The sequence below is a fragment of the Myxine glutinosa genome, chromosome 4 (assembly GCF_964187855.1).
Source record: "Myxine glutinosa chromosome 4, kmMyxGlut1.1, whole genome shotgun sequence".
Lineage (NCBI taxonomy): Eukaryota > Metazoa > Chordata > Myxini > Myxiniformes > Myxinidae > Myxine > Myxine glutinosa.
In genome coordinates, this window is record NC_136264.1 from 64,532,802 (window position 1) to 64,552,856 (window position 20,055).

A 20,055-nucleotide genomic window follows, 5' to 3' on the forward strand; every position below is an offset into this window, starting at 1 on the left:
TGTTACATAGGAAATCTGCACTTTGGTGGCCATCTTGGATTTCAAAATGGTCGCCAATTATATTAATTATTCATTACTAGAGTTTGGAAAGACGTATGGAGCTGATTTTAACACCATACGATGTATATTCCTAATAAGCAAGCGGAGGTATCATTGAACATGTCATGTTTTAGTCAAATAACACCGGTATGATCTTCCAAATTATACATTTTGCTAAACCGTTTATCTGTCTATAAAGATTTTCAGGCAATTTGGCCTGCATTATAATAGAGAACAACATATGCTATACAATATACAGTGCACACAAAGTTAATCATCAGAGTCGCCATCAGAGTCATTGGCATCCTGAGCCACGATAGCATCATCCTGCACCATGTTGGAGCATCCCTGCAGCTTACACACAACAGTGCACTTCAACCCATTCAGTATGCAGGAGCAATCTGACGGTCGACACGTCCTTCTGCATGTGCATGAGATGAGATTCAAGACGACATCTGGAGCTGGTAGACCCGCCATCCATCGGATTGTGAGCGAACCGCCATCATCGAGTTCCCAACCATGTCCTGCTGATGGTGTTGGGACGTCTGGTAGGTTTTCAAGGCTGCGTCGCCAGATAGCCGCCTGATAGTTGGCCCTAAGCATATGCTGCATCAAGGAGTCTTCACAAGGCGGCAATTGTCCAGATTCGATCTGGCCCTTCTTTGCACAGAACATGTGATAACGGAGCGAATTAACACCGACGATCTTCGTGTTCTTGGCGTACAGCTGACACGTGAAGGCCTGAATGCTATTGAAGACGTCTGTTGGTACATTCCACGAAGATCCCAGATCTGTGAATGCTTGAAGATACAGCTCATTCGCTTGCACAAGCTTCAAAGCCTTTATCTTTCCTTGGCTAGCCAGAGCACTCACAGTGTCACACCCGCTCCATGCATGAAGCCCTGGCAATGCACTGCAAACTCCAGACCCCAATACCGCAGCCAACTTTCCAACGTCGATCATTCTGACTCGAACCTTTGTTCCTCGTCTGATGAAGAGCTGACTATCGATGGTTCTGCTGAGATGAAGACTGATGATCAGAACGTCGGTGTCATCTGCCACTAAGATGATCGTCTTGTAGTGGGTAGCGGCGTGCTTTGCGTGGAGAAACATACGCGTGTCTGCTTCCTCGTGGCTACATTCGAGTGCTTGCACCAACTTCCACCTATCGCGGGTCAGTACCAGACATTTTTCACCACAGGTGACATACAGTGTTCTGTTGCCTAGCTTTTCGCGATTTGTTTCATGTTTCCACGACTCCGCCAGAAACACAACCAGTTTCTCCTTTGTCTGGCTGCAAGCAAGGAGACGCCGCCAGTTCATGATTTTGTGTGCGGGTCTGATCTCGCTGAAACTGATGCCTTCATTTGAACCGTGGTTCACACGCTCAGCTGCTTTGATGGATTCTTCTGTGTATGTGTCAAAGACAACATCGATGCGCTCACTGCCTTGACCAGCGTGAAGCGCTGCAGCAAGGATGCGGTCAGATAGTTCTTCGAACGTGTCGTTCTCGCCATGCATCTTTTGTATGAGAGCCATCGCATCAATTATTGTTGCACTTCGCTTGTCAACGTTCTCGGCTGGTTCCACAAGACCTTCCATGTGTTTCGCAAGTGCAGCTTTGTTCGTTTTTTTCATTGACCCATCAACGTTTGCCAAAGACCATGGTAACGGCCCTAGTGGGTGACAAAGGACAAGTTGCATGTCGAGGTTCCTTGTCTTGGCGATGAGTATCATGGTGGCAAACAGTTGTCTGTCAGCTCTCAGGACGATCTCCTTGTTTGTGCCCTTCACAACTTTCTGCTTGATCTTACCAAAGGTCTTCAAGTTTAGCTTGTTCAATGTGTCATGAAAGCCTGTTCCCTCTTCAAGACGTTTCTGGAAGCTTTGATACGCCGCTTCCCCCTTTTGCAGGGTGTTGAGTAGGTCATTAGAAACGTCCTCCCTCGCAGCCGCTCCGGTAGATATACTGAGAAGACATGACGGATCATCGGCGAATGGATTGGTCCAGTCATTTTCCAGTAGATCACAGATAGCTGTGACGCCAGACTCATCACGTTTGATGCGAGAAGTAGACAAGTCAGGGTGCTTGGCGTGAGATGTGTCGCTGCCATTCACAAGGATAGTTTCTCGTAGTTGCCTCAGTGCAGTAGCCCGATTTTCTGCAGTTAGATAGTATCGTGACACAGCCCCTTGTCGAAGACTAAAACCTCGTGTTCCTCCAGCTGTTTGCGTATCTTTGTTTACTGTTTCTTCTGTTGTCTGATCAACAGCGATTCTGGCAAATGGATTCCCTGGTCTAAGCTGTACGGAGAAGTAGCCTTGATTGAAATGCCTGTACAACTCGGGGCATGTTTCGTGGAGTTGCGTCATCTGTGCATAGTACACTGGTAGATATCTAGCATAGTTCACCTTGTTCATTGCGAAACACCAAGCGATCACTCTTCTGACACAAGCCAAGTGAAGCATCCAGTCGCCTTCTCTATCCGCACGAATCAACCCCAGCAGGGTCTCTACCATATCAATATACATCATCCAGAAGCGAGCCAGGTCTCCATGTTTGGTTCGCAGAAAATGTAGGTATTTCGCGAACATGTCAAAGCTCTGTACACATGAATCATCATCGAGAGCAGCAGCGAGAGTCTCGTGGCAAACATCCTCCTTGATGCTGCGAATTTTGAGGTCAGTGCTTCGAATCTGGGGTTCCTTGTCAGGATGATTGCTTTCTATCCACACCTGGAAGCCCTTCCAAATGATGCGCATTAGTGCCTCGTACATCAACTTGTGGAGTCGCACAGCACGGTTGTATTGCTTGCCTTCCAGAACCCTGTTGATGGAACCTTCAGCGATTACTCCTGACTCAACAGCTACATCCCGAAGGCCTGCATCTCCAAACATTTTCCCAATGCTCGACATGAAGTTACAGATGGTATGGAAGTTCCCCATCATGAGCACGATTCTTCCATATCGATCGACATCTTTCCATGCTATTTCGGTCGCCTTAGCAAATAGTGCCTGGTCTAGCACCACCGGTATACGCTCAAGCTGAAGTGATGACATGATGTTCAGAGCTTCTCTGAGGATTTCTTGCACTGTTGCCATATCTGTGGCAGGCGCGTTTATAGTCGGCAGGTAGCCAACTACATCTTCCGTCACCTGAACACGATCTCTAGTCATGATGTTGAAACCAGTCCACGAACTGATTGTCTGGTCGCATGGTTCCAGCATGCGAGTCATAATCCATACGTGATTTCGGCGCTGCGCAAGGGATGTTGCGCCTGCAAGAGTGTCAGAAAGATCTGCAGGCTTGATTGCAGGTGGGCCCTCTCGTTTCCCACCGCTGTATATTGGAACTAAATCGCTGGATGACGGGATAGATCGCTTCTTATCTGCTTTGGATACTGCCGATGGAGGTTGGGGCGGCAAACACGACTGCGACTTCGGTTGGACGATGATACCGTTGACGCGATGCGATGTTCCGCCACCACTCAGCGATTCCTCTAGCCTGTCGATGTTATCGAATGCTAATACAGTCGGGACCGAAGGGTGCACATGTGACGGAAGTGGTACTGTATCTTTCTCCACACTTGCTAATTTGTCTATGCATAGCGCTGTCTCGATTTCTTCCAGAACTGTGTACGAACATCCGTGCCCGAGTCGATTCAATATTCTGATGACCTCTGTATTACCGGTGAGCGTTTTCATGACCCACGGAAGTAGGACATGCTTCGATGTTCTGATGGTACCCCGGTGTACAGCATTGATGATATCTTGAGCCATCGACCATACCAGTGTGTCGGCACGCGCAGAGCTACCCCCACTCCCGCAAATCAAAGTATGCAGAAATACACGAAGAGAATCTGGTATCTTCACGTAATCTGAAGTGAGTTCTGCTGGCTGAGGCGGCCAACGTTCATTGTAATGAGCATCTTTGATCTGGTGTCGCAGTGAAGTAGCTGCACGCACAATGTTACTTTCACCGTCCGTTCGTTCAAATGCTTTCACTTCTGCTTTCAGGTTTACGCACTCTGCAGCAATCTCTCGCTTTGTCAGATTATCGGGCATCAAGTATACACGGTGTTTCACATTGAAGAAGATGAGCGATTCTCCAAACTCTCTTTGTAATGTGCGCTGCAGATTCTTCTTGATGGAGTCACGAACATCAACTGAAAATGTATCTGAAGACAGGATATCTGTTGCAACATCAACTATTGGAACAATCCTCGGGTTCAAGAACAAGTCAGTGCGAATGAAATTGAATATACATCGTATCATTTCTTTTTTCTCGATATTATCTTCAATGTCAGTTTCTACTTGAGGTTTTTGGGGCCGTGTGTAGTTTCTATAGCAGGAGAAGTGGTAGTGAGCCTCAGCTGCAACCATATCTCGTGTAGTCAATGCCAAAACTCTCTCATCATTGCGAGCTGTCGCAGCATCTCTTATTGTCTTATCTGCTCGAAGTTCAACAGCCAAGACAACTGTTTCACGGGTACGACTGCCTTTTATGAATTTTGAAGCACGCTGGCAAAAAATGCATTTATCATCGTAGACCGTTGAAGTTGATCCTGTCTCTTCCCGTGATGATCGCCGTCGCACCGCATCGCCAGTATCAACTGAAGAACTTCTAGCTGCATTGGTCAAAGTAGCTAGGTGGTTTTTGTGAGTGAAGTCTGATCTACAAGCCCTATGGTATAATATTGGAATATTAGGAAGTTCAACTGCGCCTTCTTGGACTAGCTTTAGAATTGGATAAAAGTTTCTAACTGCGGCTGCGTCACACAATGTCTTCCAAGAACTGTTGCCCGCTGCCTTGCTTAGTTCAGAGAGTGGCGACTTCTTGCTGCACAGGATGCACGTTCCGGACTCAGGTTCAATCTTCGCCCGTTTCGCCTCGACACCAGCCATCTCAGCTGAAAGAACAAAAAGACTGACGTTAGATTACTCCGATATCCGAAAAGCTCGCCAGCTTACATAGACATACTCATCCAAGTCAGTGAACATGTTAGATGGCGCCACAATACAACTCTATAATAGAGTTGTATGTGGCGCCATCTAACATGTTCACTTTTAGTTCTTAAGCCACCCACCCCCCCCCCCCCCCCCCTCAGAAATTAATCAGGTCACCGCAACAAATCTCAGACTGAGATATAGAATATAGAATATAGATATAGAATAGACTGACGTCACTTTCGGCACTGGGTTCTGTGGGTTGATTATCGGCGGGAAATTCCAACTGACATAGTTTCGGTTTGTGGAAAGTGCATGCCTTTTCATATATTTTTTGTGTACACTCGTGGTGGATGATATGTTTTAGTTTTTGAGTTATTTTTATAGACAGATAAACGGTGTAGCACAATGCATAATTTGGAAAATCATACCAGTGTTGTTTCACTAAAAAAAGTACAAGTCTAATAATAAAATATTGAAAAATATATGATTTTTTTTCGATAATTGATTTTTATAATAATTAATCTAAAACAAAATGCTTCATATTATTTTTTATTTAGACGGTACACATCGGACGTATATTTAGTCGTCAACCGCACATCGATAGCTAGTATAGAAGTCCAGATACACGTGCAACAATGTACCCCACCAAATGGGCATTTTCGAGCTGGGTGGTTTCAAAGATGGCGTCCATCCGGGCACTAAGCTACCGTTCTCAGATGTCCATCACACCTTTTCTGACACTTGAGACATTGGTCTAATGGAAAATCATAATGAGAATTACTCCCCCCCCCGGAGCATTCACTTCAAAAAATGGCCGGTTGGCTCAAGGACTACTAGGAGGACCTTACATGTTACGGCAGGCTGAACGTACAGATCCTCTAGAAGATTTCAAGTTTCTTCTGTGATGAAGCTGGAACGGAGGCGATACCTCTGCATGAAGCAATGACACCACGACTCACACAGAGGGTTAGGCAATGTGCATTGAAACTGCAGGATCAAAAGTTAATTGCACAAATCAGTTCTCGTGACCTTGTGGCCCAGGAAGCGAAGTACCATGCCAATTGTCTTGTCAAATTGTACAATGCCAGCAACAGGAAGACAGAGCAGGGAGAAAAAGAGAACGTTGACCGAGTGTCTCATGGTATAGCATTGGTGGAACTTATGGGATACATAGAAGAGAAATTGAGTGACAAGGCTATTGCACCTGTTTTCAAACTGGTGGATCTTCTACAGTTATACACCGACCGACTGGCAGAACTGGGAGTTGCAATAAGTGGACGTATACACTCCACTGATTTGAAAAATCGAATACTCGCAAACATGCCAGGGCTTCGTGCATACAAACAAGGCCGGGATGTCATGCTCAGTTTTGATGATGATCAGTTTCGAATGTCTCGAGAACTACTGCACATCATGTGGAGATGCCCCATCAGTTGATGTCATATTGGATGGTGCTGCAATCATCAACATGCTGAAGCCCATCGGCATCAAAACATTCCAAGAATATGCCACACAGGTGTTTCTCCCTTACGTCAAAGCGCAGCTGCGAAACGTGAACAGACTCGACATCATTTGGGATGTGTACCTGGAAGACAGTTTGAAATCCACTGCGAGAGAGAACCGTGGAAAAGGTGTTCGGCGGCGTGTTGCGCCATGCAACAAGATTCCCGGAAATTGGCAGGAGTTCTTGAGATTGGCAGACAAGACAGAGCTATTCGACTTCTTGGCACACCAGGTCAGACTCCATCCAGTATTGCATGATTGTTTTTCGCAAACCATATACACGTATCATCGAGTATACACTTCAAAATATGTGGATGATAACGACCGAGTGTAATTCCGACATCACTTTATGTGCAATATCCGTCATGACATACAGTTTAATCAGGCTTGTTTTATTGGCCATCTTAGGTTGTAGAAAATCTGACGTCAGAGAAGGACATCTACACCACATGCGGTGAGAATGTGCTCTCTGCACAAGAGTTCACCAGGACACTACATCCCTAGCACCATGTACCCACGAAGAGGCGGACACGCGAATGCTACTTCATGCAGTCGATGCCGTAAACAGAGGGTATCGCAGAATCGTGCTACGAACTGTGGACACCGACGTGCTCGTCCTGGCCGTCTCAACTGTGGCACTGCTTGAACACACAGAAATGTGGGTCGCTTTTGGCACTGGGAACCATTTCAGGTACATTCCTACTCACGATATCGCCTCACAGCTTGGAAGTAGAAGGCACGTGCACTTCCTATGCTTCACGCCTTCACAGGCTGTGATACAGTATCATCGTTTGCTGGCAGGGGGAAAAAGACCGCATTTGCCATTTGGAAGTCTTTCGACGAAGTGACGCCGGTATTCTCTACTTTGTCGATGGATCCATCAAAGTTCAATGACGACTGCATGTCTGCTCTGGAGACGTATGTCGTTCTACTGTATGACCGCACATGCACAGAAACTACTGTCGACTCAGCCAGGAAGCACATCTTCACTACCAAAGCTAGGCCCATCGAATCTATACCGCCCACAGGAGCAGCACTGTTACAGCATACAAAACGGGCGATATACCAGGGTGGACATGTATGGGGACAGGCCCTTGTGCGTTCCCCAGTAGTTCCATCTCCAGAGGCATGTGCTTGGCAAAAGAGTGCCATGCAGGGCTGGCAACCGGTGTGGACAACACTACCAGAAGCTGTGGCGTCTTGTTCAGAGTTGCTGCGATGTGGATGTCAGAAAGGTTGTAGGGGACTCTGCAAATGTGTCAGGGCTGCTTTTAAGTGTACATCACTCTGCCGTTGCAGTGACAATTGTGATCACAATGAGGGCAACTAAAAGTTGTTACATTATGACATGTACATCGTCATGAACATTCACACTGGAGAGAAGCTACTAGTATATCACATAATGTTCGCAATGTAGGAACTGATTATGCACTTCTACACACCATGCCCCATACTAGTGTGTCATAATCTAGACGCATAAATGAAGTGCTGAAATATTCCGACTTATGAAAATAGTATAATGATTTTTGCCAAACCCACTGCTCTGTGAATGCATGTCACGCCAATGTATGGTATAATTGTTAGTATGCAATGTGTACTGGTGTCATGGGTGTATAAATGTATAGGGCCTACTGATAGTATGCAATGTATAAAGGTTATTCTGCACATTATAATTGGAGATGTATAAAATGTTTCACTTTGTTCTAAATATGATTTTGTTTTGCACAAGTATAGCTAGCTGCTCGGTCTACTTTTCTCATCTGATAACCGGTCGCTTTTGGGAATTCGGACGCTCGTAATCATAACATTTAACAACAACTGAAGGTGGTTCACGATGCATTTGTATTGTTTTAATTGATGGTGCCATTATGCCTGAAATATATTAATAAATAAACTTGATCTATGTTTTATGACAAATTTACTTGGTATTATATGATTTGGGTGGTAGATATCAACAATTCGAATGGCGGCTATTTTGAATTTTAGCATAGAGTTGACCACTATGTTGATATATATGCATTTTTTCAACCAAATGATGGTTCCATTGGATTCTGCATGTCTGAAAACATACAAAAGGATACTTTATTTAAGTTTATATGTTAACTATTCACAAAGATACAGCAATTAATAGATATTTTCAATTCCGGCGGCGGCCATTTTGAATTTTCGCACTTTACGGGCTTCTCGGAAAAAATCCAGCTTGGTACCATATCTCAAGTTAATTAGTACCATCTTGGCAACATATATGCCAATTTTGGTGCTTTTACCACCAAACCCACAATCCTGGTGGCTTTTTACACATATCCGCCCCACTAGTTGTGACTTGGTGGTTGTCTCTGTAACACACACAGGATGTTTTCCCCAAACATACAGTACCACCCATTTGTGCGCAACACGTGGAGCTACTGCATGGTTTGGATCATTGCTCGGAAGCACCGGTCGTGTCCCTCAGATAGGTTGGAGCAGGAATTTGGGGGAAAATTTGTATGCAAAGTCAAGGCTCATAGAAGAGCTAGGGCACATAATGGATCACGGTGCAACAATGCAAAAGGAAGAGGAGCAAGAGTGTGGAATGCAAATAGCAGATTTGAGGGACAAATTAGAAGCAGACTTTGTAAGTCGTTGGGGTGGGTGGAGAAGGGAGTGGTTATAACTTGGCAGGAAAGATGCTTGTTTGGGTAGGGTTGTGGTGGGTGATCCGAGATGGTGGTGAAGTCTTTTTGAAAACCTGGAGGAAAGATCTGAGCAGTGATTCTGAATTCGAGTATGGTGTGTGGAGTCAAGAGACAAAATGTGGGTGGAATCAAGCAACAAATATGGGTGGAGTCAAGTAACAAATGTGGGTGGAGTCCAGCGACAAATATGGGTGGCGTCAAGTAACATATATGGGTGGAGTCAAGTGACAAATGTGGGTGGAGTCAAGTAACAAATATGGGTTGTCAAGTGACAAATGTGGGTGGAGTCAAGTGACAAATATGGGTGGTCAAGTGACAAATATGGGTGGAGTCAAGTAACAAATATGGGTGGAGTCAAGTAACAAATATGGGTGGAGTCAAGTGACAAATGTAGGTGGAGTCAAGTAACAAATATGGGTGGTCAAGTGGCAAATGTGGGTGGAGTCAAGTGACAAATGTGGGTGGAGTCGTGACAAATGTGGGTGGAGTCAAGCGACAAATATGGGTGGAGTCAAGTAACATATATTGGTGGTCAAGTAACAAATATGGGTGGAGTCAAGTGACAAATATGGGTGGAGTCAAGTGACAAATGTGGGTGGAGTCAAGCGACAAATGTGGGTGGAGTCGTGACAATTGTGGGTGGAGTCAAGCGACAAATGTGGTTGGAATCCGGCAACTCTCCGACCAATGGATGCACAATTTAAAAATCGACCCCCAACAACATGCACAACACCAACAACCACGCAGAGCTCTTGTCGACCTGTGACATGTCGCAGGTAAAAAACAATAGTACATTGAAACAATGTTGTCCGTGAATTTTGTGAATTTGTAAGTTTTGTGAATTTTTATGCCTCCACTCCGAAGGTGGTCGGAGGCATTATTTTAAAATTATTCATCGTACTTTAGAAGGAATTCCTTACGAGGAACTTCATTCAACACAGGAGGAAGACATTGTATCGGCCCATCAAGTTTGTGCAATGCTTGTGCCCCAATGTGAATGAATGTGCAGGTCATTGTGGCAAACGTACAAACAATATGGGTTGTTTAAGTGTTCAAAATATGAGGGTGAAACTTTAATTTAAAAACAATTACAGCTTGAAGTACATTTTTTGCTTTTTGACAAAATACAGAATAGTCCTACCATACATCACCATTTTGTCAAGGTTTCAGAGTGCAATTGCAACCTGATGAAAAACTCAAGCATAACTCTACCAAAAGGTAAATTTGAGCAATTGTTCAGGCATAACACCATATGTATATCAGATGGTTTGTGCAGGGCTTCTTTGTTGTGTCCACACATTTATTTCCTTTACTTTACATTTGTTGCTGCAGCTAAGCAGACCAGGGTTTGATCTTGCAAAGGCCATGAAATCATTACATTGCATGTTACCTGCAGTTCATCTTTCATGAGATCAACATTACAACTGCTCCGACAACCACTTCACTTCCATCCCACAAGCGAGAACATTCGCTCAACATCAACATGTGATGGGGGCATTCTCAAGACAAATTAAATCGGTGTCCAGGTTGTCAACTCCTTGCTTGCTGCAAATACCTGCTTCAATTTTTCTGAAACCTTTTTATCTTGATCAACACCCTTCATCATTGGTAAGCAAGTTCAATATTCATCATAGAGACCCATCCATTGAAAGCTTGTCTTGAAGTTTCAAACTTTTAATGCTTTGAACCACTGTCAAACTGGAGGTTCTCTCCCACTAAGTTGAGACATTTTAGGGGAAAAAATGGATTGTTTGGGCTTAGGTCAAACAGCTTCTCAGGGTAGGCGATGAAGTTGTTTGTAATTGCAGATTTCTGATCACCAGCAAGTTTATACAAGGTGCATCGGATCTGGTATCCTGTTTCCAAATGGAAACTTACACAAAAATTGGAAAAATGCTGGTAGTTTTTTTGTTTTGTTTCGTATACAAGATCGAGGCTCGTGAAAGAGCGAAAGTTCATGTTAAAGTTTGGTGAGAAAATGATAATCAGGACATTTTTATGTGAAAAAGTAAAAAATTACCAAACTTTATTTAGAATGTTTATTATCCTTACCTTTTCTGCTTCTGACGTCTTTTGCAGTGAAGAAAGATTTGATCCCTTGTCTTGTTGCGGAGACCCTCAGTTTAGCCTTGTGTGTGCTTCCTGCAGCTTGATATCGGAAAATGGAGAAACTCTGAGCATACTGTACAGTAAGCTCCGTGACAATTGTCTATCTTTCATAAACCAGTCATAAGTGGTGAAAAGTAGCCATTCATCACAAAAGACACACATCCTTTTTGTGGTCATCTTCCTATGTTTTTGGTGAACGTTTTGCCCCTTTAAGGTCACATCACTCCCAGTCCCGTGTGATTAGCCCCATGACGCCAATGCAGTGTTTCTGGCTGCTAATTGGCCTTATTGATGGCATATTGTTGCCATGATGGAGGCGTATGCACCAGCACCCCATTTCCTTTCCCTTTTCAAATATTGTTCGGAGGACTGAAAAGACCATTTGTCCCGGGAAGGTTTGAAACAGGACGCTGGACATTTGAGTAAAACCCCCCCAAAAAACAGGAAGAAATCATAATGTATGGGACACTTCATCAGCCTGCGCAGCTGTGCCCCTGCCACCAATAAGCTGATTCTCATATTGTCGACCTCGGAAGGATGACAGGCCACCTCAACCCACCTCGTTTTATTTAACAGCATGGCCGGAGCTCAAACTCAAACCCTAAGATCTCAAGTCAGCCACCTTAACCGTTATGCCAACAAGCTTTCTGAACTGAATATATGCAATATAATGTAAAGAAGCTGAAGAGAAGAACAATTTTATTAAATCACAAACTTCTGCACCACAAGCCACTGAAACAAGGCAGCCAATGGTTGATGGACTTTATTGATGGACAAGGGAAGGGTAGGAAAATGAATGAACAGAACAGGCAGTAAAGAGGCTCGGACAGGCCTACAACCTCGGACAGGCCAAAAATCAATGGAGCACTCTCCCGAACGCCTCATAATAGGGCACTCCACAATGAGTGGAGTACAATGAGTGGAGTACTCTCCCGCACACACCATGTTGGATTACTCCACAATTAACAGAGTGCTCCATTGTGGGGGCAGCCGAGAGAGCACTCCATTACGGAGTACTTCGTTTGCAGTGTGCTCCATTGTGGAGCAGTCGGGGAGCACTCCATCACAGAGTACTCCATTAGCAGATGACACATGAACAGACCAGAAAGGCAGCGACATCAATGGTTTGTTCATTTATTGTGACAAAAACAAAACGATAACAGCTGGTTTAACTGACAAGAAGGAAACAATATGATAATATAATAAACACAAAGCAAACAAAGCAAAAATAATAAAGCCATGGGGAGGAAGAACTTAAGTGTCGGCTACAAGGCAAACAAGCAAACTTTCACTATTTTGGAATAAACATTCTTGTATTGCAAAGGGCATGGAAGAGCCCCCTTGACTCCTTTTTTTTCTGATTGGCATGATGTCCAGGCCTTTTCTACTCTTCTTTAGCCATCTGATCTTTCACTGAGCTCTTACCCTTTTCCTGACCAGTTGATATTGTTTTTCTTGTTGTTTTGCCAGTTTGAGTGAAAGTTCTTGTGATTTTCTTATCTCGTTGAGTTTTCAGAATGGCTTGGTGTCCCTCAGCAAGCATCTGTTCCTCCCATGCACTTCGTTCTTTCTGGTATCTTGTAAAGTCCTTTTCTGCTAACTTTTGGTACTTCTGAAAATTGTGGGTCAGCAATGATTTTATGTGTGAGAAAAGAGGGAAAGGGGGAAGGAAGTACAAAAGGGTACGGGGATTAAGAAACAAATGATTAAAGAAAACACGTGGCTTTAGATGAACAAGTTTTTGTAAGAACAAAAAATATATATATATATTCAGCTTAAATGCAATTGACTTATGGAGAAACTAACGCTGTACTAGTGGCTGAAGCAAAAAAATAACCATGATTTTACACAACAAAAAAACCAAAAAAAATACTTCAGGAGCATGCTGCATTGTTTATATGAGGGGGGGGGGGGGGGAAACCAGGTGTGTGCACGAGAAAAAAGCAAAATACACTGGTACATAAGCGCGCAAGTATGCATCGGTGCACAGAGGTAAAGAGGCACATGCATTCAGGTGCGTAAGCACACAGGCAAAAAAATACACGCACAAAGGCACAAGCACAGACGCATGCACATAGGCGAGCGCAGAGGCCCGCCTGCAGAAACGGGCACAAGCACATGCACGCACACAGGAACATGCATTTTTGGCCAGTCTTTCACGAACTGGCTGTGCATTGCATACATTGCATACTGGCTGGGTTATTGTTATTGTTATTGTTGTTGTATGCAATGCTGTCATATTTCTTCGTGCAATAAATCCATGCAGTCGATAATATTTTATCAACACAGCATATTTTCCCCTGCAAAAATTTGCTCACCAATCTACAGGCTTACATTACTGGAGCACTTTCAGGCATTGTTTATGAGCATGTTCTGTGATGAGCGTATTTGTTTGTGGGCAGATTTCCTGTAATTTGGAATTTTAAAATTTACTATAAACCTTCTTTGAGGAAAGACGGTGTGTTTATTTCTTGAAATGAAATCTATCCTCTTCTCCAATGGCTTGATCTCTGATCATCAATTTGGTTTCAGACCTGGTCACTCTACTCTGGACATGCTGCTTCTGCTTTCTCAGCAATGGATGGAGGTCCTCAATGCCAAACAGGAAATTAGAGCTGTCTCCCTTGACATATCATGTGCCTTCGATACGGTCTGGCACCCCGCCCTGCTCACCAAACTCTCCTCCTTTGGTATCCATGGAAATCTCCACGCATGGCTGGCGGACTTCCTCTCTAGTCGTAGTCAACGTGTGGCCCTGAATGGGTTTCTCTCATCTCCTCTTCCTGTTCAGTCTGGAGTTCCCCAAGGCAGTGTTCTGGGCCCTGTGCTTTTTCTGGTCTTCATCAATGATCTCTCTGACTCTCTTGAAAATCCTCTCTATCTCTTTGCTGATGACTCTACTCTCTGTCGCTCCATTCCTCATCCCTCAGATCGGCAGTCTGCAGCCTCCTCACTCTCTGCAGACGTGGACAAAATCACAGACTGGACAAACAATTGGAAGATGTCTTTCAATCCTGACAAATCTCACACTCTTACAATGTCTCTCCGAAAAGACCGACTGGACAACCCTCTCATCCACTTTCTGAATAATCCTCTCCAAGAAGTTCTGTCACTCAAGCTTTTGGGTCTCACTATCTGGCATTATCTTTCCTGGAAAAACCACATTTCAAATCTGGCCTCCAAAGCCAGTCGCCGACTGGGCATCCTCCGTCATGCGAAGTCCTTCCTTGGCACACCTGAGCTCCTCACCACATACAAGGCTTTCATCCCGCAGCTCAATGGAATACTACCCTCCCCTCTAGGCTGGTGCTCCTGCCTCACACCTAGCTCGTCTTCACGCTGTTGAAACCAAAGCGTTCAGAATCATTGGAATCTCCCGCGATGAACCTAACTCCAAGGGCCTTTCACTCACTCACCGCAGGCAGGTTGGTGGTCTTTCCGTCTTCTACCGACTCCTCTCTGGCCTTGCCCCCCCAGCTCTCTCTGGGCTCTGTCCCCCAAATATTCCTACAGGTCGCACAAGATCTGCCTGCAACCCTCTTATGGTTAAACTGCCAAAATCAAGACTCTCTGCTCACTTTCACTCCTTCATTCCTCTTTTCTCCCACCTCTGGAACAAACTCCCTCACTCTCTTCAATCCCACTCCACCCTCCAGGTCTTTAAAACAGCTGTTCACCACCATCTCTTATCTTCCCCCATCCAAAACCTTGATCTTTTCTACCCCCACTAATTTCACCCCAAATCCACTTTTTTGAAATACCAACTTCTGTCCTGGAAGTCCTTGGTATCCTTGTATTTTATACTTCTCCCTCCCACCCCCCCAACCCCCCCACACCGCCTTCCCACGCCTCCTCCCCCCAAGCCCTCTCCCTCCCACACATCTCCCTGCTCTCAAATGTTGTGTTTGTGTGCTTCCCCTTCTCTCCCCATCTTGTCTTCCACTCCCTCTTTTTATATATTTTGTTTGTCTGTTTGATTTGTTTGTGAAATAAATGTTAGCTCTTTCACGAGCCTCGATTCTGTATACAAAAAAAATAAAAAAATAAAAAAATAAATAACTGGGATATTGTTAAATGATTTCATTGGTTCATATAAAATTTGACTCAGCCTGTCATCCTTCCGAGGTCGGCAAATTGAGTACCAGTTCACTGGTAATTCCCTGCTTGTCGTTAAAGGCGGCAAAAAGGGTTGGCGTCAGGAAGGGCATCCGGCCGTAAAACATTGCTTCAAAAAGGGGACCGAAAAACAACAACAACCATGGTTCCCGAAAAAGGCCAACCCCCGCTTGCGGGGAAAAATGGCCTCTAAAGGTGTTTTTTTTTTTTTAATATAAAATTGTATGTTCCTTGTGGCCCAGGCTTTTAATAATATAGCTCAAAGTTATGTCAGATGACACCCAATATTGTTTACTTGTTGCACGACCAATATCCAAGGTAACAAGTGATTTGAAGTTTGGAATCTCGTTTGGATTGCTTTATATATCTTTTTTTTGAGCTGATGTGAGTGAAACCTGTGCAGTTTGAAATGATATCCCACACTTTTTGAAAAGAAATAAATTATAAGACGTCATGCAATGCAGGGAAGTGGGCGACAAATCTAGTTTCCATCAACAAATCCTATTGTAATAAACTCCGTCTGTCTCTCTGTCCATCATGCTATCTCCCCCTAAATGGTTGTGCAGAAATTCACAAAACATGGTGGTTATGAACACCACATGGCAAGAAGGTGTGAGAGCAGCATCATTTTGGCCCTGCCCCCTGAGATCCCGGGGTGGGGTCAAATGGTCAAATACCAAAAAATGCAATTACGGGCACAAACAAAATTCACACAGGCACTCGAGCGTGCATCGGTGCACAGAGGCACGTGCATCCAGGAGCGTATACACCGAGGCCCAAAGACACATGCACATAGGAACACATTACAGGCACAACGATGTTTTGGATTTGACCTCTGGTTCATGCCCCAGGCCCTGGGGCCCAGGGGATGGGGGACTTGAGGTCACAGGGGCCAAAACCGATTATTTTTAACTCACAATTTGATATTGGGTCATTCTTGGTGGAACTTTTTGCCATCTTTCAACTTTGCTTTCAATGGGAAGCATGGGCATTTGCGATAGTGTGCCACCGACTTCGCTCGAGTTTACTTTGCAAGCATGTTTTAAACTGACAATGGCAAATAGAAGACAAGAGCAAAAAGAGAGAAAAGGCGATATAACCGGCAACATTACCTGTCTTTCCATCGTAGTGAGCCGCTTCCACTCCGAAGCCAGATGGAGTGCCTTATTCTGTGCACAAAAAACAGTGACATTCGAACTATTTCATCACAGCACCCAAACAACAAGATCAACTCAGGCAATATTACTATTAGGCCTGTGCATATCCATGTATTTTTCTAAACGAGTACAAGGTTTGTCCATTGATTGTGTACACATATAAACGTTAATATATCTGACAATTCACTACAAAAAACATTTCATTAAACGTAAGTTAAATATTTATCCAAGAGCAATTACATTTTTTGTATACTGAATCGAGGCTCGTGAAAGAGCTGACATTTACTTCACAAACAAATCAACCAGACAAACAAAATATATAAAAAGAGGGAGCGGAAGACAAGAGAATGGGAAGCACACAAACACTTGAGAGCACACAACATTTAAGAGCAGGGAGATGTGTGGGAGGGAGAGGGCTTACATTAAACAACAATATTACCACGTAAATGTAGCAATTAGCTCCAATTTATTTTACAGCTTTAACTGACGAATTAATCCGTTATGAGAAAGAGTAAACAATAACCTATCTAGTTTGGTATATAAAAATATCTAGTCCTTTCTGTTTCACCCTGTATGTCGTTATTGGCCCCATCTCTCAATGGATAAGAATCATTCAGCAAAAAAAAAAATATATATATATATCTATCGAATCCAGACAGGAATTTTCACCAAAATCGAATCAATTGGTCCCTTTCACACACCCAACCTGTCCACAAAGTTTCATCCAAATCAATCCATTACTTTGAGATATTATGTAAAATATAGTTTTTGGCCCTATCTCTCAATGGTGAAGAATCACTTGGAAAATTATAATATCCAGATCCAAATCCAGATCTTCATTGAAAATTCTAGTATCCGGATCTTCGCCAAAATCGAATCAATTCGTCCTTGTCACACATCCAACCTGTCGACCAAGTTCCGTCCAAACATGTCCATAACGGTTTGGGATATCCTGCTCACAGATAACTATGCACTGTATATCGATTTTTTTTTTCTTCCAGGGATTGAAAAGAGATAATTTAAAGTATGGGTCCACCACATGTACATGACCGGCACGTGGAATATGGAAATCTCTTCCCGGCAGTCCACTCATCGTGTATATATATATATATATATATATATATATATATATATATATATATATAAGCGGCCTGTAGCTTGTCGGTTATCAAGAGCCAATAAGGTCACAAGCGGAGACATCAAATTCTAACGGGTATGATTAATTGTTGGTGTGTGTACGGCAGGCATCGGAAAGACGAAGGTGATGGCAAGTGGTAAAGCATGCAGTGAGGTGGAAAGAACTGGGAAGTGGCCGTGTGCTGTGTGCAGGAAGGGTGTCGGAGTGAACTCAATTCAATGTACAATGTGCGCTGAGTGGGTTCATCAAAAATGTCATGGTCTGAGAGGGTCATTAACCAGTGTGGCAGCTACATTCAAGTGTAAGGTGTGCACAGAGGGAGCTGCAGATGGAGGAAATGTTGAGTTGGATCTTGGAGACGGCGTGAAGCTGGAAGGTGTGAAAACATTTTGCTACCTCGGAGACATGCTGAATGGAGAAGGTGGATCAGACTCGGCAACGGTTGCTAGAGTTAGATGTGCATGGAAGAAGTTTCGGGACCTGAGTGGCGTGCTGATGAGGAGGGGAGTGTCGTTGAAGCTGAAGGGAAAGGTGTATGCTGCATGTGTGAGAAGTGTTATGATTGATGGGAGCGAGACATGGGTAATGAACGTAGAGCAGCAACGAAGGCTGGAAAGGGTGGAAATGCAAATGGTTTGGTGGATGTGCGGAGTATCGTTGAGAGAGAGGAAGACAAATGATGAATTGCGAAAGATTATGGGAATAGAGCCTGTGATTGATGCTGTGAAGAGAAACCATAAATCCCATAAATCAGGTTGAGATGGTTTGGTCATGTGTTGAGGAAGGATGAAAGTGACTGGTTGAGAAGAGTGATGGAAATGAATGTAGAAGGAAGTAGAGGACGGGGAAGACCGAGAAAGACTTGGCTAAAGATGGTGGAAGAAGAAATGTGGGCAAGGGGGTTAACAAGGGGAGATGCAGAAAATATGGCAAATGGAGAAGATTGTCATGGGGACCGCAAGGCTAACCCCCGCTCTAGCAGGGAAAATGGCCTTAAAATGCATGTTGTTGTTGTTGTTGTGTTGTACGGCAGGCGCTTCGCCAGCAAAGGCTGCGGAAATTGCTCGCATGTCAAGAGGAACTATCTCGAGATTCATGTGAACCTGGGAAAAACGAGGAAAAACGTCATGAAAGTGCAACAGTGGGTGGAAGCACATACTCAACATGCGTGATGCACGGGCATCAGTCTGGACTGCAAGGCGAAACAGGAGAGCAATGGCAGACAAATTGTGTGCGAAGTTCAATGTGGGTTTTGAGCATCCTGTATCGTTGAAAACAGTCAGAAGGGAACTTCTCAGGATGGAATACCACAGCCAGGTTGCTATGCACAACCCACTCATAACACCTGGCAACTCTCCTTTATGGGTCCAATGATGCAAGGGCAATGGACTGTTGAGCAGTGGAGGAAGGTCTGATGAGTCATCCTTCACCATCTTCACTTCAAATGGACGTGTGATGACAGCCCTGAGTACCTGGTTTCAACAGTAAAAGGTTCTGGGAGTTCCACAATGGTGTGGGAAGCGTTGTTTTGGCATGGCTTGGGTCCACTGGTTCCATAAGAAGGCAGGGTTGATGCAGCGTGCTACGCCACTGTACTGTTACCTGAGTCATCATCTGCATCCCATGATGCAGCATTTCTTCCCTGCTGGGAGGAGTGACAATGACATTGCTCCAGCCCACAGGGAATGGGTTGTCACAGGGTGGTTTGAGGAGCACAAGGACTTAATTACCCATCATCCATGGCCCTCCCAATTTCCGCACCCAATCCCATAGAATATTTGTGGGGTGGTTGGGGAGGCTTCTAAAACAGCAGTTTCTGTCTCAATCAAACCGATGTGAATTGGAAGACTTCCTTCTGGAAGAATGGTGCCAGTCATGCAGTTAACAGTTCCAGACCCGAGCAGTTCCTGGATGTACGTGGTGTCCCAAGACCCTACAAAAGTGACATTCTGTTGGAGTTTCCATTTTTTTTGTCCCCTACCTGTATTTCAAAGCATTTCTCACACTCACATTTAGTCAAAGAGTCTGCGGTCCACAACACTTATAAAACCTCAACATATCCTAGTTGGTCACTTACTTGTGGTAGGACACCCTGAGCATTCTCATAATTCTCAGAGAAGAAGAAAATGTAAGGATTTCGAAATCGTTTCGGCACTCCAAGGGCAGCACGTTCCTGCACATGCCAGCACATAAAAAAAATCCTACTTACGTTCTGTTATTCCTTGTGACGTCACATAACGCCTTGTAAGACAAATACCAAGATGCAACTGTGACCCACAGAGTAACACAAAGACTTGGCTTGCAATTATCTACACTGGCAAACTAAATTGTTGCCTCAGAATAACCAAAAATGCTGCATGAATCTGCA

General features: G+C 44.2%; 1 protein-coding gene across 1 annotated transcript in view; it reads right to left on the bottom strand.

Annotated features, from left to right (window-relative positions):
- Positions 1-12,024: 12,024 nt before the first annotated feature.
- TFAM (transcription factor A, mitochondrial) overlaps positions 12,025-20,055 on the bottom strand; it is a 65,217-nt gene continuing 57,186 nt past the window's right edge. Inside the window, exons 5-7 of the mRNA XM_078775815.1 lie at positions 19,765-19,860; positions 16,505-16,561; positions 12,025-12,888 (exon numbers count right to left, since the gene is read on the bottom strand). Of these exons, the coding sequence (XP_078631941.1) occupies positions 12,661-12,888; positions 16,505-16,561; positions 19,765-19,860 (381 nt within the window). The 3' untranslated portion in view covers positions 12,025-12,660. The remainder of the gene's footprint in view (positions 12,889-16,504; positions 16,562-19,764; positions 19,861-20,055) is intronic.